General features: G+C 44.9%; 1 protein-coding gene across 2 annotated transcripts in view; it reads left to right on the forward strand.

The window, feature by feature from the left end:
- sema3bl (sema domain, immunoglobulin domain (Ig), short basic domain, secreted, (semaphorin) 3bl) overlaps positions 1-21,558 on the forward strand; it is a 196,309-nt gene that overhangs the window by 134,347 nt on the left and 40,404 nt on the right. For both annotated transcript variants that reach the window (XM_072581859.1, XM_072581858.1), the window contains exons 5-7: positions 7,112-7,202; positions 11,544-11,660; positions 13,529-13,671. In XM_072581859.1, the coding sequence (XP_072437960.1) occupies positions 7,112-7,202; positions 11,544-11,660; positions 13,529-13,671 (351 nt within the window). The remainder of the gene's footprint in view (positions 1-7,111; positions 7,203-11,543; positions 11,661-13,528; positions 13,672-21,558) is intronic.

The raw sequence follows: 21,558 nt of genomic DNA on the forward strand, positions 1-21,558 counted from the left end.
CTTTCATTGGAGGAAGACGACTGATGGTGGGTTAACCTGACAGTCTCCAAATCTCAGGCAAGAGGTGAGGTTGACAAGGTGGCACCTTTGTGGTAACCTCAACCAGCACAGTGTTGGCATCACTCTGTATCACTAAACAGCCATCCAGCCAACTGTGCTATCCGACCCTCAGGTCATGACTACAAATAGAGTGAAGGCACTGATGCTGGACCCAGTTCTGAGGAAAGGTCGCTGGACCCGAAACATTTCTCCCTCCACAGGTGCTGCCAGACCTGCTGAGTTTTCCCAGCAATTTCTGATTTTGTTTCTGTAAAGTTCGCAGATGTTTGAAATCATGTGAATAAATGGTTTGTGTTTCGATCTACCTCTGCATAATAAACAAGTTATACATAAACTCAAACCAATCCCAACAGAGGTGTGGGGTGGGGGGGTGGTGGTGGTAGGGAGTCACACTACAAGGATTACCGTGGAGCCCAGGGCAGTGCCAGTCCACATTGACTCAGTTCCTGCTGTTTCTGCACCAGGTAGATGCTATGTCACATTCTTTTTGCAGCCCATTGCTCTTCTCTATCTCATCTATCAAAACAATTTGATTCACCCCAACCGTTCAATTGTCCAATTGAATCACTTTGTGCCCTACCTTCCCCACAGAACCCTGATTTGCATAAGGTAATAATTATGCTTGATTTATACTTTGTTTTCCATCGAAAACTTACAGTGATTGTGAAGATAGAGAAGGTGAGTTCACCTTTTAATATCATTGCTGTCCGGTTGCCACCCAGTGGCCTGTGTCTGAAAGCTGGATCCTGCAATTTGAACCTAGGCTGGCAGTACAGCACAGTGCTGAGGGGGTGCTACACTGTTGGTCTCGCTGTCATCTAAACAGCCATTTAGACTGCCTGCCATGGCGTCTTAGTGCCACATTTGTGGACCCCACCATACTGTCAGAAGATGAACAGGGATTTCTCTGGATACCCAGTCAAATATACACTCTCCGGCAACACCAAAATATAATTGGCCACCCATCTTGACTATTGTTTGTACCAGGAGAAAGTGAGGACTGCAGAGTGTTTGTGCCATGCTATTTTGCAGAATATAAACTGCCATACCATCCTTTAATTTATGTGAAGAACTTGGGAAATTCTGAGAGAGATGCGTAACAGTCCACTTCCATCACCAGCACTCAGTAGCAGCAGTGTGTACTAGCTACAAGATGCACTGAACAAATTCAGCATAGCCAGTGATTCCCACAAATCCCATGAATGAATAAAACAGGATTGGACAAAGAGCATTGGACAGCACCTTCCAAACCCATGACCACTTCCATCTAGAAGGACAAGGGCAATAGATATATGGGAATACCAATGCTTGTAAATCCCCTTCCAAGCCATTCACCGTTCTGACTTGGAAATACATTGCCATTCATTCACTGTTATTGGGTCAAAACCCTGGAACTCTCTCCCTAACAGTATTGCAGGTCTACCTACAGCACATGGACTGCAGTGGTTCAAGAAGGCAGCTCACCCCCCACCTTCTCAAGGGCAACTAGGGATGGGCAATAAATGTTGGCCGGGCAACCATGCATCCCATAAGTGAATTTTTAAAAATAATGGTGTGGAACTGCTTCTTCCTTTATTCCTTTCTGTTTTTCATATCATTGTCATTTTGCTTTCTAGTGCTAATCACTTAGAAAATCAAGATATGAAAATGTAAATATCTGGGCCAGGAGATTGTGTCTCATCACTTTCACTTTGTGACCTTGCGTTTGCAGAGGGAAGTTTCTCTTTATTCTTTCACAGGAGGATGGGTCTCATGTTGCTAAACTAGTAACTCGGTGGTCCCAGACTAATCCTCTGGGGCCACTGGGTTCAAATTCCATGGCAAAATCTGAATTCAGTAAAACTCCTAAAAGTGACCATGTAACTATTATTGTTACCTAAATCCCATCTGGTTTATCACTACCCTTTAGGGAAAGTAATCTGCTACTGCTCCTCAGACGCTGCCTGACCTGCTGTGCTTTTCCAGCACCAAACTCTTGACTCTAACCTCCAGCATCTGCAGTACTTCACTTTCACCAATCTGCTATCTATATCTAATCTGGTCCAAATGTGACTCCAGACCCACAGCAAAGTGATTAACTCTGGGCAAGGAAGGATGGGCAATGAAAATTGGCATAGCCAGTGATTCCCACAAATCCCATGAATGAATAAAACAGGATGCTCGTGGTGAGGCACAAAAACAGAAGTTGCTGGGAAAGTTCAGCAGGTCTGGCAGCATCTGTGGAGAGAAATCAGAGTTAACATTTCAGATCGAGTGACCCTTCCTCAGAACTGATGATAGCTAGGAAAATGTCAGTTCATGTGAAGAAGATGGAGTGGTGGAGGGGGTACTCAGCAAATGAAAGAACCCAAAGAGAGAAAAGAACAGTTGGATAGACAAACACGTGGATAATAATCAGCCTGGGAGGGTGAATAGCTGTTAATGGGAACTGTCAGTGGCTAGCATTGGGTTGTGTTTTTAATGGCAGACTATGTGATGGCAAGGCCTGGAGTATATTGAGTCTAGAAGGCTGCAGGGTTCCCAAGTGGAAAATGAGATGTTGTTTTTCCAGCTTGCACTAAGCTTTTCTGGAGCACTGCAAGAGGCCTAAGGCAGAGATGTTGGCCAGGGAACAGGCTGGGGTGTTGAAGTGGCAGGCAACGGGAAGCTCAGGGACTCTTTTGAGGAGAGAACATAGGTGTTCTGTGAAGTGGCCACTCAGTCTACGTTTCATTTCCCCAAATGTAAAGGAAACTACTGCTCATGGTGAATCCCTGCTTAGAAGGCTGCAGCCCATGAGGAGCAGGTACATTCACAGTGCAGTGAGGGAAGGAGTTCCAGTATTTTGGTGAACAAATGGCGATGTATTTCCAAGTCAGGATGGTGTGCAGTTTGATGGGGAACCTGCAGCTCGTGTTGTTCCTGGGTATTTGCTGGCCTTGTCCTTTTGGATAATGGAGGTCAGAGGTTTGGCATATGGACACCTGGCGTGTTACTGCAGTACATCATGTAGATGATCCACACAGCTGCTAGTGCAAATCAGAGGCAATGACACTGAGTATAGTCGGTAAGGTGATAGTGAAGTGGGCTGCTTTGTCCTCAATGATATCGAGTTTCTTGAATGTTGTTGGACCTTCAATTGTCTTGGCCAAGTTTTTCACCTCCCTTATTCTTAGAAAAATGAAAGTATTGTCAGAATATCGGAAACCTTCCTACATGGTTCCTGTGTCACGATAACATAGCAGCCAGCAGAAATTATACTCCTTGATAAACTATTTCTGGCAAGTGCAGAGAATTTCTGCGAAAACCTGGTCCTGATACTCTGAGCATCTTGGGGCTTAAACACTATATACAACAGAGAGATATTAGTATTCTTCACTTTCAGTGATTCCTAAACTTGCATGATGAAAACAAATAGTCGCACAGTGATAATAATTCATTCAAGACATCCACAAAGAATTGTTTCTGTTTGGCTTGGCTGAACCAGATCTCAAAACATTGGAATCACTCAGATCATAGGCAGGCTGAATTAATCAGTAGCGGGACATGTGCTACCCTCTTGCGAGTCCTTTGTCTAGTTCCAGCTTTTGAAATCTAATAGAGGTGAAAAGGCAAAAGGGGAACATTGTCGAGAGGCCAGTGGTTTATATCTGGAGAAGGTTACAGTTTCTCCCTTGGGTGGTGAGAAATATCTTTACCCCAGTCAGCCAGCGAGACTGAAAGCAGAGCTGTGTGTATGGAGACACATCACAGGTCCAGATGCTGGCTGAACCATTGGCTTTTTCCCAGTTATAGCATGCTTGTGGAAGAGCTGATCTTCAGTGTGTAATGGCACCAGTAGTAGCTCTTCTCTCACCTTGTGCGTACTCTGAGCCAACAAGGACAGTACAATGGTACTGTTGTTGGAGGGCATGGGTTCAAATCCTGCCATGGTAGATGGCAGGATTTAGAATGAATTAATAAATCTGGACTGTTTAGAATGAAGAGATAACCTTAATCGTTAGCCCAAAAAGCTATCTGGTTCATTAATGCCCTTCAGGGAAGGAAATCTGCCATTTTTACCCACGTAACTCCAGATCCACAGCACTGTGGTTGACTTGTAATTACTCTCAGAAATGGCTATAGCAAGTCCCTCAGTTGTAAGGGAAATGAGTGATGGGCATCTAATGCTAACCTTGCAGTGATTGCTTCTCTCGAAGCATTTAAATACTGTGAAAAGATACAGGCAAGTTGACTTTACCAACAATGTGCACACATTTCACGGGAACGATGTGCATCCAGATGGGAAACGTGCAGGATATTACTGCTAAATTCTGGAAATCTCTTCTGGATGTGTAATTCAATTTGCCAATGACACTAAGATTAGTAGGAAAATAAGCTTTTAAGTGGAGATAAATCTACAAAGGATATGGATCGGTTAAGTGCGCGGTTGAAGAAATGGCCCATAGAGTATAATGTGAAACTTTGCAGAAAGACCAGACAAACAGTAATTTGTTTAAATGGAGAGGGATTGCAGAACTTGGAAATAGCAATCAGATCGAGGGGTCCTGGTACGTGAATCATAAAATGTTAGTATTCATGTTCAGCAAGTGACAAGGAAGCCGAATGAAATGTTGGGGCATGGTGTGGGGAGATGGTGGCTCAATGGTCAGCATTGCTGCCTTATGACGTTAGGGCCCCCGGTTCGATTCCAGCCTTGGGTAACTGTCTGTTTGGAGTTTGCACGTTCTCCCTATGTCTGCGGGGGTTTTCTTTGAGTGCTCTGGTTTCCTCCCACAGTTCAAAGATGTGTAACCTAGGTGGATTAGTCATGGGAAATGCAGGGATAGAGTAGGGGCCTGGGTCTGGGAGGGATGATATGGAATTAATGGGCCAAATGGCCTGCTCCCACACTGTAGGGATTCTATGAAAAGCAGGAATTCTTTGCTACAGTTGTACATAGAGACCACATCTGCTATGTGCTTACAATTTTGGTCTCCTTCTTTGAAATGAAGATGTCATTAAGGGGAAACAGTTCACTCAATTCACTCCTGGGATAACGGAGGAAGATTCAACAGGCTGGGAATGGACTCGTTGGAGTTCAGAAAACTGGGAGCTGATCTTATTGAAATATATGAGGTCCTGACGGAATTCGACAGGTTAGATACAAGGGAGGATGTGTCCTCTTGTGGCTGAGACTGGAATTAGGGGACACAGTTTCAGATTGAGATGAGGGGAATTTTTTTTTCTCTCACAGGTGAACATTCTTTTTTCAAAGGTAGACATTAGGTCATTGAATTTATTTAAAGCTCATTTAGATTTTGATGAGCAAGGGAGACAGGTTATGTGAGACAGATGGAAACTGAAATGGAGACTACAAACTGATCACACATAATCTTATTGAATAGTGGAATAGACACAAAGGGCTGAATGGCCAACTCCTGCTCCCAAAGCCTATGCTCCCCCTCTTTACATCGCCATTCCACATTTAAGAGACATCTTCAGACATATCCTTTTACCAGTCAATCCTTGATACAATGTTAATCTCAGTCTGATAACTGCTCCGGTGAAACCTCCTCAAAGGTGCTACATAAATTCAAGCTGTCACTGTTGTTCTAGCATTTCCTACCAGATGTCTTTTTAAGGTCATAGATTGCCAACTCAGACTGTGTCAGGGATGTCCCTGATGGGAGACGGGTAACCTTTGTAGCATTTTAGAAAGAGTTACAGAGTCACAGAGCAGGTGGAGATAATCTGCTGGGAGTTAAGATGCAACTCCTCAGAAGAGAGTGTGGACAAGTCTATTAGATTCTGGTCCAGTTATCCAAAGTACAGTTTTGCAATCTGAATACCTGACTGCAGGGATTTCAGACAGGAAACCTTTCGTGCTGGCACCTGAAGAGGGGAGATATAGTAATGCTGTCTATAACCTGGACCTGCTGACTGCTTTATCATACCATAAAGCTCGCAGGCTATAAACCAGGATATCTGATGAGAATTCGTCTCGAGTTGACATGAATATTTTTGTCATGATTGCATCTACTGGCGAGGACCTTGTGTATTGTACAACTGTTAACTTTGAGTGACCTACAGAAGGGAACAATAAGTTCAAATACAAGGGGAAGGGTGTAGTCAGACTGAATGCTATTTTACCCCTCGGACATGTCTAGACCCAGGGTGTGATCTTCCTTCTGAAGAACTAACTCCGATGGGTTTAGCCAACTGGAGTCCAATGTTTAAACACCCATATCCCGTTGCTTGTTCAGTGATCTTAGTCAGACATGCAGCTTTACTGAACATCACCTTTTACTTCTAATCCTGTTGTATCTGCTGCTTGAATGGAATTTAAACCTGGGATTCAAAGTTAGAGATTGCTGGTGAGACTCAGCAGACCTGGCAGCATCTCTGGAGGGACAAGTAGAGTTAATGATTTTCCAACATTTTTCAGCTCTGTAAAGTCAGACTGTACTTGAAGTATTAACTCTGCTTTCCCTCCACAGAGGGTGCCAGGAACTGCTGAGTTTCACCAGCAATCTCTACCTTTGAATCCCAGTTTTACCTTGTATTCAAGCAGCAAACACAGCAGAGTTAGAAGTAAAAAGTGTGTTTGTTTCAGATTTCCTTCAATACTTCACTTGTATAAAACTAGGATTCAGGTCTTCCACCACAGCCTTACTGTGAATCATGACACTGCACTGATTCTAAAAGTCGCCATAGTCCTCCTGAACCATAGCACTGGTCTCTCATTTGAGAGAGACGACTGGTGGTGGTTTAACCTGAGGGTCACCACACCTCAGGTGAGGGGAGATATTGATGAGGAGAATTCTTCATGGTAGCCCCAGCTAGTGTAGGAATTGAACCCATGCTGTTGGCTTCACTGTGCGTCGCAAACCAGTCATCCAAAATAACCAACCCTAACCTTGATACTAACACCAGCATGTTCAACGTAGACTTCAGGGATGGTTAAGCCCACAGTGAAGGCCAGGGGAATGAACAAACGTTTATACGTGCTGTGAATTATTACTCTGCAGCTGCGTGGCACCATTAACCAGGCTAGAAATTATCGCACTCTCTGTTTGTGTTTTCTTTCAAGCATGCTTTCAGGATGGAGGTGAACAGCATACAAAATGGCCGTGGCAAATGTCCACATGACCCAAACCGACCTTTTGCGAGCACTTTCATTGGTAAGCAATTTTCAATTTCCAAAGTAAACAACTTTAACAAGATCCTGATATTGAGAACGTATGAATGTACATCATGTCTGGCAGATTTAAATGAGCCATGCTATAAGATCGACTGATTACCATAAATCATTGTTATTGTTGCTTTTCGGGTCCTGAAAATTGGTCAGGTTGCAGGTTCAGATCATAGCTACATTAGCGGGCATAACAGTCTCGAGCAAGAGAGAATCCCATCATCTCCCTTTGACATTGAGCAACATTATTGTCACTGAATCTCCAACTATTAACATGCTAACGTTACCATTGATTGGGTCTTACCACTGATTAGGATTGGCCGACCAATAGGTTGAGTGGGAAAGAGCAATCTGTTCCATTCGCTTCTCCTCAACAGGATAAATGCAACCATTTTCCAGCCCTTTTCAGTTCTGAAGAAGAGTCACATCAGACTTAAAATGTAAACACTGTTTCTCTCTCTGCCAAGCCTGCAGTTTCTCAAGCAATTTCTGTTCTTATCTTCAGCGAAGTCTCTCTTCAGTAATCTTCTAAGTGTACTTTATCAAAGACGCTCCAATAATCAGAATTCCCTTTTAAAGGAATCCCAATATTTCCTCTTCAGCAGTTCTTTTTTGAGATTATGCTGTTCATGTCATATAATTCCCTGAGTTACATATCTTCCTGTCTAAGATCAGCAACGCCCTTGTGCCAATCTGTCTTTTCCTAGCTCATAGTTTGACAAGCAGTCCACAGTTTTAATCCTGTCAATGAATCACTCTTAGAAAGACCTGCACCAGGGAGATATTAAGATGGTTTTAATAGTTGAACAGAGAGACCGTGCTTCTCACCGGCTAGTTTAATGGCTGTTCCCAAAAGTCAAACCATTGTATCTAATGCGGCCCTAAATTAACTAAAAAAAATGGCCCAAACAATCTGTCACTGAGGTCGGAAACACCTTTTCCCTTCAGTCCCATGTTGCCCTGGTGGGGTGCAGTATATCACCATATTATTAGCAGCAAGCTAGTACATTCCATGTGTCTCCGTTAGCAATGTGTTGACCCCAGATACGAGTAAAGTACAGTCATGCCTCATTAGTGCTGTATTCCTGAATGACAAAACATTGTGACAATGTGAGGAGACAGCAACCTGCCCTAATGCTACTGCATTCCCAACGATTGCAATGGGACCTCATCACGCTTCTCTCACTCAGGCCTGACATGGATTTGACTCCTCCCTGCTCCCCCCTTGACCTTTCACCCCCCTGCTGATCCCTCCATCCAGCTAAAACCCTTGGTTGTCTCAAAGCCCATGACGTTCCGTATGGGAAGCACCATTCCTCCCGATGCTTCCATTCCCTCGGCCTGGAATTCTGAAGGAATTGAGACTCACAAAAGGTGAGGCCTTTCTGAGTTGAGGGGCAGAAAGCGCGTGACCAAATGAACAGGGTTCAGCAGAGTCAGTGGGAGGTATTGTCACTCCAGTAACTTATGCAGACGAGTCTTCACTCTCTAATCTTCCCAACCCACAGATCTGCAGCACTGAACTTACCCATTTGTGATATGAAATTAGTTTTTCTCACAGTGCAGTTTTAAAACATTAATTCTCTGGCTAGGCCAACATTTATTCCCCATCCCTTACCACCCAGAGGGGCACTTAAGAGTCAACCACACTGCTGTCCAAAGATGTGCAGATTAGGTGGATTGGCCATGCTAAATTGTGCAGCAGCGTCCAGGGAATCATAGAATCCCAGCAGTGTGGAAGCAGGCCATTTGGCTCATTGAGTCCACATTGACCAGCCAAAGAGCAGCCCACCCAGACCCACTCCCAAATCTGTAACCCTACATTCCCCATGGCCCACCTAATATAGCCTGCGCATCTTTGGACTGTGGGAGGAAACCCATGCAAACACTGGGAGAATATGCAAAACCCACAGACAATTGCCCAAGGAATTGAACCCATGACCCTGGCACTATGAGGCAGCAGTGCTAACCACTTATCCACTGTGTCCACCCCTAGATATGCAGGCAGGGTAGATTAGCCAAGGTAAGTGCAGGGTTACAGGGATGAGGGCAGGCAGGAGACTGGGTCTGGATGAGATGCTCTTCGAAAGTCGGTGCAGATGATCATCATTTAACTCATATTTCTGGGAACCCGAGTCCCCAGAACATTACCCTGGGTCTCTGAATTAATAATCTGTAATAATATCACTAGGTCACCACCTCCCCTATGTGATAGGATTGGAACTTAACCCTGTGCTTTACTGATTAACAAATGGAGATCATACAGATTGAAAGCAGGCCGTTTTGCCCCTTTGAGTCCACACTGACCCTATCCCTGCATTCCTGGCTAATTCACGTCCTTGGGCACTATTTGGCTCAGCCAATCCACCTAACCTGCACGTCTTTGGACTGTGGGATGAAATCCACGCAGACACGGGGAAAATGTGCAAACTTCACATAGACAGTCGCCCGAGGATGGAATTGAACCCAATTCCCTGACGCCAGGAGGCAGCAGCCCTAACCACTGAGCCACCATACCACCCAAAAGGAGCAAAAAACATCAAAGCAGTTAGTCCCTCAGGCCCAGATCAGAATAGCCTTCATTATGTCTGAGATTACTGAACTGAGAGCAGCTTTGAAGGGGGCCATCATATTTTCTGACAATAGAGTCATAGACAAAAAGTGTGGCACTGGAAAAGCACAGCCGGTCAGGCAGCATCCGAGGAGCAGGAGAGTCGACACTTTGAGCATCAGATCTTCATCAGGACCGAAGCTGATGAAGTGGTGAAGAGCTTCCTAATGAAGAACTTATGCTCACAATGTCGACTCTCCTGCGCCTCGGATGCTGCCTGACCAGCTGTGCTTTTCCAGTGCCACACTTTTTGTCTATGACTCTATTGTCAGAAAATATGATGGCCCCCTTCAAAGCTGCTCTCAGTTCAGTAATCTCAGACATAGTGAAGGCTATTCTGATCTGGGCCTGAGGGACTAACTGCTTTGATGTTTTTTGCTCCTTTTGGGTGGTATGGTGGCTCAGTGGTTAGGGCTGCTGCCTCCTGGCGCCAGGGAATTGGGTTCAATTCCATCCTTGGGCGACTGTCTATGTGAAGTTTGCACATTTTCTGCGTTTTTCCAGCACCACACTTTTTGGCTCTGATCTCCAGCATCTGCAGTCATCAATTTCTCCTAACAGACCCATAGAGTCATACAGCACAGAAACAGACCCTTTGGTCCAACTCGTCCATGAGGAGTGGGAAAATGTTTGTTTGGAAAATGGTTCCACCACCCACTGACTTATGATGAGCACATTCCACTAGTTAATACCTTCATTAAGTCAAATTAAGTCAAACAAGGAAGACATTGGAAAGTTGGATATTCAAGCCCCCTGATCCATTCATCTTCATCATATTGTTTCTATGGTGCCTCCCTGAGCTCATTTAGCCAATACCTGAGTACTATATAGTAACAACAATTTGCCTTTATACGGCTGCGCACAGGCAAGATTGAACAAGGTTTGACACTGAGCACATAAATGGGTATCGTTGCAGATTCTCATTAATGATGAAAAGGTTTCTGGAATGGTATATGAACAGGAAGGGTTTAGAGGGATATGGGCCAAGTGCTGGCAAATGGGACTAGATTGGGTTGGGATATCTGGTCGGCATGGATGAGTTGGACCGAAGGGTCTGTTTCTGTGCTGTATATCTCTATGACTGTATGACTATGACACTAAGTAGACTGTGTGGAGGAACATAGAAGAGCAGAGGGAAACAGAGAGATCTGGGAGGGAATTTCAGAGCTTAAGGTCTCAACAGGTAAAGGTAAGATTGTCATTTAAAACCATGGGGGACCAAGAGTTAGAGGAGTGCGGAAATCTTGGACAGTTGTGGGGTTGGGGTACACTGCAGAGAGAGGGGGAGGCAATGAAGGATTTGAAAACAAGGATAAGACTTTTTTACAAACCAAAACAGAAATTACTGAAAAAGCTCAGCAGGTCTGACAGCATCTGGGGAGAGAAATCAAAGTTAACGTTCTCTCCCCAGATGCTGCCAGACCTGCTGAGCTATTCCAGCAACTTATGTTTTCTTTCTGATTGCCAGCATCTGCAGTTCTTGCGGTTTTTATTTAGTGAGAATTTTTAATGTCATTTTTTTAAAAAATAGGAGTCCACAGAGTCCAGCAAATGCAGGAGTGAGGATACAAAGGAAAGCTAAAATATGATATGAAACTGGACAATAGTGGCTTGAATTGAGAGGGCTTGGGCAGTAGCTAGGAAGGTCTGTCTGCCATGCAGTCAGGTGTAGAGGAAACAGTCACATTATTTGACTCTATGTGCGTCTCCATGCCACAGGTGAGGAGCTGTACTCCGGACTGACAGCCGATTTCTTAGGGAGGGACCCTGTCATATTCCGCAGCCTGGGATCTCGCTCAGCCATGAGGACGGAACTCGACCAGCGCATGTTACAAGGTAAACAGTGACGATCATCAGTGGCCATTTCAACAATAAGCCAAGTGCATGTTTTCAAAGCGTTTCACCTTGTATTCATCAGGACAAATACAAGAACGTCAAATTTCAAACAGAGCATCAATTTATACCGCATCCAAAAAGGGTGCTGATTGGTTGAAACATTTCCATAAGATGCTATATGGTATTTAGTGTCAAACAGCTCATCACTTTGGCTGTTGACAATAGGAAGAGTACTAACTGTACTTAACCCATCCATGTTTGAGAAGCTCTCAACATAACAATGTTAGATGTGATTCCGCGATTGAATGACACTTGCTGAACAATCACAAGTGTGCCTAGAATTGCACAACAACCAATTTAAGATTATCAGTTGGGCTCGTAATGTCACTCATCTAATGTTTGGTAGAATCTGGATATATTAATGCTGAGGAATGTTATGGGAGCCAATGGCCTGGTCTTATTATCAATGGGCTGTTAATCCAGAGGCTCTGAAAACCCAGGTTCAACCATGAAACCATTTCCAATTGTTAGCAAAATCCATTTGTTTCATTAATGTCCTTACCTGGTCTGGCCTACATGTGACTCTGGACCCACAGCAATGTAGGTGACTCTTGACTGTCCTCTGGGATATAGGGATGGGCAATAAATGCTGCCGAGTCAGCGATGCCCACATCTGGTGAATGAATGAAAAAGTCATATTTTGCAGGGAAAAAAGTACATTTCCAGGCTTTTTTTGAATTAAACGAAAGCATTGGGGACAACAGTTCCCCTGATGCATGCTCATAGAAATGTTTCAGACCAATCAGATTCAACTTGCAACTGTTGTGCACCAGGACAGAACCCCACCCCACCCCCAAAATATTTTAAGAAGGTAGCCTAGACCCTAACATTTTCTTATTTTAAAGGCAGATATGAAATGGGTTTTCCAGGTGTGATGCAGCTGGTCAAACCATTCAGCTTTACGCAAAACAGAATTTATTTAAACGCTACAGTTGAAACACAAACAAAAGAAACCAGAATTTAGAATCACTTAACTATTGGAAAACTTAACCAACCCAATACAGCAACTTAACTAACTAACTGTTCAATCCAGTAACATCCCATAAACACACCCCTTGGCAAAAAGGTAAATTCAAATACAGATTCTTACTGGCAGGAGGGAACAACATCCAGAGAGAGATTTCAGAAGAAAGTCAGAGGAATTCTTTACTGAAGCTTGCAACTCCCCTGGGCACTCACATCTTGTGACTGCTACAGCTAAAACAAACCAGAAAAAAACCTGAACTGGGAGAACAGGCCACTCCTCTTCTAGTGTTAAACTAGACACTTCAGCACCTCTGCCTTTACGACCTCTCTTCAAAAAAACCAAGGACAAAGTAACCATTTTAAAGTGACAGCCTCATCACACAAATAATCAACTCTCCATTTGAATGTGGTGTAAATTGTTGCACTCTTTGAAATTTGGCATTCTTGCATTTGTCCTGATGAGTACAAGTTGAAAATCTTTGAAAATATGTATTTTTTTTCAACAATATGAGCAAAATATGTTATTTAGAGGGTTTGTTACACATTGAGTAATTTATTGTGTTACATATAGAGTGGTTGGAATGTACATCTTGCTGCCCCATGGAATAATCAAGGTGAACAAATTGCTGCCTTCAAGGAGAACCTGGATAAACACATGAGGAATGCTCTGCAAATTTATTCCCCTCAAGTGCCCCTCCAATTCCCTTTGAATGCATCATCTCAGCTTCCACCAGCCTCATAGGCAGTGGGTACTGATCGTTGTTACTCGCTATGTGGAAGGGTCCTTCCTCACATCCCTAAACCCCTGGCACTATCTCAGGGTATTCCTCCTCTTCCTGCAGACCCCAAGTTTGTGGCCGCTCACCTCATTCCAGACAACGTGGATCGTGACAACGACAAGGTTTACTTTTTCTTCACGGAGAAGGCCATGGAGTCAGAGGGCAAAGTCCGAGCAATCTACAGCCGCATCGGACGCATTTGTGCAGTGAGTTGGAGATTCAGAGGATAATGGGGATCAGGCGGCAAAACAGGGTAGACAGAGATGAACAGCCCTGACTTGACCGAATGGCTTGAGAACCTGTGTGGTCTATTTGGGCTCCAATGCCTTTTAAGAACAGATTTACAAGGCTTCAGAAAAGATTTACAAGGATGTCACGGAGTCATAGAGATGTACAGCATGGAAATAGACCCTTCGGTCAAACCCGTCCAAGCCGACCAGATATCCCTACCCAATCTAGTCCCACCTGCCAGCACTCGGCCCATATCCCTCCAAACCCTTCCTATTCATATACCCATTCAAATGCCTCTTAAATGCTGCAATTGTACCAGCCTCCACCACATCCTCTGGCAGCTCATTCCATACACGTACCACCCTCTGGGTGAAAAAGTTGCCTCATAGGTCTCTTTTATACTTTTCCCCTCTCACACTAAACCTATGCCCTATAGTTCTGTACTCCCCGACCCCGGGGAAAAGACTTTGTCTATTTATCCTATCCATGCCCTTCATAATTTTGTAAACCTCTATAAGGTCATCCCTCAGCATCCAATGCTCCAGGGAAAACAGCTCCAGCCTGTTCAGCCTCTCCCTGTAGCTCAGATCCTCCAACCCTGGCAACGTCCTTGTAAATCTTTTCTGAACACTTTCAAGTTTCACAACATCTTTCCGATAGGAAGGAGACCAGAATTGCACGCAATATTCCAACAGTGGCCTAACCAATCCCCTGTACAGCCGCAACATGACGCCCCAACCCCTGTACTCAGTACTCTGACCAATAAAGGAAAACATACCAAACGCCTTCTTCACTCTCCTATCTACCTGCGACTCCACTTTCAAGGAGCTATGAACCTGCACTCCAAGGTCTCTTTGTTCAGCAACACTCCCTATGACCTTACCATTAAGTGTATAAGTCCTGCTAAGACTTGCTTTCCCAAAATGCAGTACCTCGCATTTATCTGAATTAAACTCTATCTGCCACTTCTCAGCCCATTGGCCCATCTGGTCCAGATCCTGTTGTAATCTGAGGTAACCCTCTTTGCTGTCCACTACACCTCCAATTTTGGTGTCATCTGCAAACTTACTAACTGTGCCTCTTATGCTCGCATCCAAAGCATCCAAAAGGAGAGGGTCTAGCACTGATCCTTGTGCACTCCACTGGTCACAGGCCTCCAGTCTGAAAAACAACCCTCCACCACCACCCTCTGTCTTCTACCTTTGAGCCAGTTCTGTATCCAAATGGCTAGTTCTCCCTGTATTCCATGAGATCCAACCTTGCTAATCAGTGTCCCATGGGGAACCTTGTCGAACGCCTTACTGAAGTCCATATAGATCACATCTACTGCTCTGTCCTCAACAATCTTCTTTGTTATTTCTTCAAAAAACTCAATCAAGTTTGTGAAACATGTTTTCCCATGCACAAAGTCATGTTGACTATTCCGAATCAGTCCTTGCCTTTCCAAATACATGTACATCCTATCCCTCAGGATTCCTTCCAACAACTTGCCTACCACCGACGTCAAGCTCACCGGTCTATAGTTCCAAGGGTTGGAGGATTTGAGCTATAGGGAGAGGCTGAACGGGCTGGGGCTCTTTTCCCTGGAGCGTTGGAGGCTGAGGGGTGACCTCATAGAGGTTTATAAAATCATGAGGGGCATGGATAGGGTAAATAGACAAGGTCTTTTCCCTGTGGTGGGGGAGTCCAGAACTAGAGGGCATAGGTTTAGGGTGAGAGCGGAAAGATATAAAAGAGACCTAAGGGGCAACTTTTTCACACAGAGGGTGGTACATGTGTGGAATGAGCTGCCAGAGGAAGTGGTGGAGGCTGGTACAATTGCAACATTTTAAAGGCATCTGGATGGGTATATGAATAGGAAGGGTTTGGAGGGATATGGGCCGGGTGCTGGCAGGTGGGACTAGATTGGGTTGGAATATCTGGTCGGCATGGACGGGTTGGACTGAAGGGTCTGTTTCTGTGCTGTACATCTCTATGACTCCGTGACTCTATTCGCTCTTTATTGAAACTCAGGGATTTTTTAGAATGTCAATGGAAATGAAGAGGGTTAAAACAACAGCTGCCTGCATTTCAGTAGCATATTTATAGAATCCCCTATACTGAGGAAGGAGGCCATTTGGCCCATCAAGTCCACGCTGACCCTTACTGAAGAGCAGCCCACTCAGACCCAGCTAATGGAACAGTAACAAAAAAAAACTGCAGATGCTGGAAATCAGACGTGAAAATTGCTGGAAAAGCTCAGCAGGTCTGGCAGTATCTGTGGAGAGAAATCAGCGTTAACATTTCGGGTCCAGTGACCCTTCCTCGGAACTGTTTGTCACTGGGAAATTGATGGTATATATGCTGAAGGTGAGGTTGGGGAGGGAGGGGGTTAAGTAAACAATAGGTAGTGATGGTGCCCAGTGAGACAGAGAGAGATCAACTTTCAGGAAGACAAAGGAGTAGGTATAGGTCAGCCTGGGAGAATCAATAACTGCTAATGAGGACTGTTAGTGGCTGACAGTGGGTTGTTTGACAGTGGCCCATGTGATGACAAGACCTGGTGTGTGGTGGTTGGGGTAAGATTAGATTAGATTACTTACAGTGTGGAAACAGGCCCTTTGGCCCAACAAGTCCACACCGACCCTCCGAAGAGCAACCCACCCAGACCCATTCCCCTACATTTACCCCTTCACCTAACACTATGGGTAATTTAGCATGCCCAATTCACCTAACCTGCACATCTTTGGACTATGGGAGGAAACTGGAGCACCCAGAGGAAACCCACGCAGACACGGGGAGAATGTGCAAATTCCACACAGACAGTTGCCTGTGGCAGGATTTGAACCCAGTTCTCTGGTGCTGTGAGGCAGTAGTGCTAACCACTGTGCCACTCTGCTGCCCAAAAGAATATGGTAACCAGAACTGTACAGGGAATTCCAGATTAGATTCTGTACAGTGTGGAAACAGGCCCTTCGACCTAACAAGTCCACACTGACCCTCTGAACAGTAACCCACCCAGACCCATTTCCCTCTGACTAATGCACCTAACAGTACGGGCAATTTAGCATGGCCAATTCACCTGACCTGAACATTTTTGGACAGTGTGAGGAAACCAGAGCACCCGGAGGAAACCCACGCAGACACGGGGAGAATGTGTACACTCCACACAGGCTGGAATTGAACCTGGGACATGGAAGGTGGTGTTCAAACCCCAAAGTTATTGAACTCTACATTGAGTCTTGAAGGCTGTAGAGTTCCCAAAAGATGAGTACTGTTCTTCTAGCTTGCACTGAGTTTCACTGGAGCATTGCAACGAGCCTGAGACAGAGATGTTGGCCAGGGGACAGGGTGCTGTGTTAAAGTGGCAGGCAACAGGAAGTTCAGGGTTGCGGACAGAACGTAGGTGTTCTGCGAAACAGTCCTCCCAGTCTACGCTTAATTTCTGTAATGTGGAGGGGATCACATTGTGGACAGCGAATGCAGTAGGCTAGATTGAGTGAAGTACAGGTACTACAAACCCACTGAATCCCACAGTCACCTTGACTATATGTCCTCACACTTGCTTCCTGTAAAGACTCTAATCCATTCCCTCAGTTCCTCTATCTTGCTGTCATCACATGGGCTGTTACCACAAGCAGTCCATCATCAGCCAATAAGAATCCCCATTAGTAGCTATTCATTCTCCCGGGCAGACCTATACCCACTCCTTTGTCTGTCCAACTGTGTTCTTCTCTCTGTGTGGTCTCCATCTCCACCTACTGTTTACCCCTCCCCCACTCACACCACTCTTTCTTCAGTACCTTTTTCGAGTTACCATCAGTTCTGAAGAAGGGTCACTGGACCCAAAATGTTAACTCTGCTTTCTCTGTCCACAGCTGCTGCCAGACGTGCTGAGTTTCTCCAGCGATTTCTCCTCTTGTTCCAGCTGATGGAACCCCAGATCTCACCATATAGGGCAGCATGGTGGCTCAGTGGTTAGCACTGCTGCCTCACAGTGCCAGGGACCTGGGTTTGATTTCCACCTCAGGTGACTGTCTCTGTGAAGTTTGTACATTCTCCCTGTATCTGCGTGGGTTTCCTCTGAGTGCTCCGGTTTCCCACAGTTGAAGGATGTGCAGGTTAGGTGAATTGGCCATGCTAAAATTGCCCATAATGTTCAGGAATGCTAGGTTAGGTGCATTAGTCAGGGGAAACACAGGGTGGGGGAATGGGTCTGGGTGGGATGCTCTTCGGAGGGTCGGTGTGGACTTGTTGGGCCACATGGCCTTTTTCCGCACTGTAGCAATTCTATGATTACTATGATTTTGGGTCTTGCAGTATGTTTCAGTTGTTGGGAGCCAGGTAAATGCTTGTTGGAGAGTGTACAATGCAGTAAGATCCATCAGTCTGCCTGAACAGTAGTGTTGGATTATAGTCTAACTCTGCTTTCAAATAAAACACTGCTGGATTTAGCCTAGAGTGCCACTTGGGGGACAGCAAGCAGAGGTGATCTCTCCCTTCACCTGTACCCACCCCCATACCCCAACAACATCTACCTCCCCCTCTCCTCGGAGCCACCTCTTCCATGAATGTCGACCAGATGTTTGCCTGATACATTTTTATTTCATCTTGCTGGGGATTTGGGATTGAAGATTCCAGCGACTGTTGTCATAGCTGGAAATGTGTTTCCTGGAGTCTGACAGACAGTAAAACCCGAATGTGTGAGTTGAAGTTTCGAGCCCAGGAAATTGTTTAATAGGCGCCAGGAAGCCTTTTATGATTTTGACAGCAGTTGCTTTATTTTTAATGTTTTTCTTTCAGATCATGTTTTTTTTTTAACACTTTTTTTTTAACGGGGCAAGTCTTTTATTGGGATTTTTCAGGAAGACCATAACGGTGGAGTCCCGAAACGAGCTCCCAATGAACTTTTTTTTAAAATGAGCACGTTTTTCACTTCAAGGATGATAGTGCAGTTGAGTCAGTTCTGGAACCTTCCTTTAAGACTTACTTTTCTGTTAATGTTTTGGATTTGCGGAAGATGTATCAAGTTTTCTTTAATAGATGGGTCCTAAGCTATCCTTGTGATAGGTTTTATTAAATTCTTTTCTCATTCCTGGGACTAAGAATGCCACAAAATGGCGCGGTGTTGCTTTGATTATTCCGCCCGTTCATCCTCTGACCTGTGGAGATTAACAGCCACACCGTGAGAAATAAGCTTGGGCTTCATCGAGCTGATGGAGGAGGACTGAGAGGGAGAGAGAGAGAGGGAGGACTGCTGTTCCTTGATAGACATGAGTTGTTACATCTTTTTCTCAACTTAATCGAAGCTTTCTTAGTGAGCAAAACACTCTGGTCACTTGGTCTCCCCTACTTTAGGGAAACAAAGCGTAGACTGGGTGACCACTTTGTAGGACATCTCTGTTCTGTCCGCAAAACTGACCCTGAGCCTTCAGTTGCCTACCACTTCAACACCCCACCCTGTTCCCTGGCCAACATCCCTGCCTCAGGCTTGCTGCAGTGTTCCAGTGCTTCACTTTCACTGAAAGAACAGCACCTCATTTTCTGCTTGGGAACTCTACAGTCTTTTGACTCAATATCTAGTTCAAAAAGTTTAGGGCCTGAAGCACCTTCTCCCATGTACTTACCCCAACCCCCACATACCAGGCCTTGCTATCACATGGTCTGCCAATACACATTACCCATTGTCAGCCACTAATTGTCTCCATTCGTTCTCCTAGGCTGATTGTCATCCACTCCTTTGTCCAACTGATATTCTGTCTCTTTGGGCTCTATCTCCACCTATCATTTAGTCCTTATCCTCTCCCCCAGCATATCTTCTGCAGATAAAATAACTTCTTCCTAACTGCCATCAGTTCTGAGGAAGGGTCACTGGACCCAAGAAGTTAACGCTGATTTCTCTCCACAGATGCTGCCAGATCTAATGAGCTTTTCCAGCAATTTCTGCTTTTGTTAGTCTAGTCACATGCTGTGGTGCTAGGTGTCTCTACTCACCCCACATGGAGAAAAGGGTTAGCCCATTCCCTCGGTCTGTCAAACAGACAGGAGCCACGACAACTCTTTGGAATTATAGTGAGATGAGGGACTGAAAGAATAGAGTGATTAGATTACTTATAGTGTGGAAACAGGCCCTTCGGCCCAACAAGTCCACACCGACCCACTGAAGCGTAACCCACCCATACATTTACCCCTTCACCTAACACTATGGGCAATTTAGCATGGCCAATTCACCTAACCTGCACATCTTTGGAAGGAAATCGGAGCACCCGGAGGAAACCCACGCAGACACGGGGAGAATGTGCAAATTCCACACAGACAGTCACCTGAAGCAGGAATTGAACCCGGGTCTCTGGTGCTGTGAGGTAACAGTGCTAACCACTGTGCCACCGTGCCACCCACAAGCGTGAGCCCTTTTCATGAGCAAGAAATAATTCTGAAGAGATGTAGTAAAACGAGAGAAGCTAGGATTGTTCTCCTTTGGATCAGGGAAGGTGAAGGGAGACTGAGTGATGGTATTCAAAATTAGGAAGGGTTCCAATAGAACAAAGAGGGGAAAAAACTGCTTCTGTGGGGAGGAGAATTGGAAATGAGAAAACACAGATTTAAGATAGAACATGGAACAGTCGAGCACAGGAACGGGCCCTTCGGCCCACGATGTTATGCCGAACATGACACCAAATTAAAGTAATTCCTTCTGCCTGTCCTTGGTCCATGTCCCTCTATTCCTTGCATATCCATGCGCTTATCGAAAAGTTCCTTTATCGCTCCTATAGTATCTGCCTCCACCACCACCTCTGCTAATGCATTCCAGACACCTACCACTCTGTGTAAAAAACTTGTCCCCTCACATCTCCTTTGAACTTTCCCCCTTTCACCTTAAATGCCCCTTAGTATTAGACATTTCAACTTTGGGAAAAAATTCAGACTGTCAACCCTGTTCATGCATCTCATAATTTTATAAACTATCAAGACTCCCTTCAGCCTCCACCACTCCATAGAAAACAATCCGAGTTTTTCTAGCCTCTCCTCATATCTCATATCCTCTAATCCAGGCAGTATCCTGGTAAACCTCTTCTGCACCCTCTGCAAAGGTTCCACATCCTTCCTCTAAGTGCAGCCTAACACGGCCACATGACATCCTGACTCCAGTACTCAGTGCCCTGACCAACGAAGGATAATTACCAAAGAAGCTGGTGGGGGGGGGGGAAATGAGAAAATCATTATTTGTACAACAATTACAATCTGGATGCATTGCCTGAAAGGATGGTTGGAGCAGATTTTAATTCATCCGTTTAATTTAATTTAATTTAATTTAATTCATCACTGACAAGGCTAGTACTGGTTGCCAGTCACTCATTGCATTTGGACTAAAGACTTGTTTGATCATTTCAGAGTGGTTGAGAGTCAACCACATTACAATGGGTCTGGAGTGTTGTGTAGGTCAGACCAGGTAAGGACAATAGATTTCCTTCTGTAAAGGACATTAGTGAACTTGATCAGTTTCTGTGATTTGCTGAGAATTGTCATGGCTACTATTAGTGAGATCAGCTTTACTTTCTTGTTTTATTAACCAAATTTGCATTTAGCACCTCTGTCTTCATAGAATCTTAACCTGTCGGCCTAGAGCCGAGGCCTTGAATAGATTCAATCGGAACTTTGAGGGACTGGATAAATTCTTAAAAGAAAAAATGGTGCAGGGCTCTGGGGAAAGGGTGAGACTCGGTGGCTTTCTGTTCCAAAAGGTCCTGGTCCGAATGGCCTTCTTTCAATGCTACTCTATCATCTGGCTCAGTGGTTAGCACTGCTGCCTCACAGCAGCAGGGACCCAGATTCGATTTCACCCTCAGGGTGATTGTCTGTCTGAAATTTGCATGTTCTCCTGT

Source organism: Chiloscyllium punctatum, chromosome 12, assembly GCF_047496795.1.
Source record: "Chiloscyllium punctatum isolate Juve2018m chromosome 12, sChiPun1.3, whole genome shotgun sequence".
Taxonomy (NCBI): Eukaryota; Metazoa; Chordata; class Chondrichthyes; order Orectolobiformes; family Hemiscylliidae; genus Chiloscyllium; species Chiloscyllium punctatum.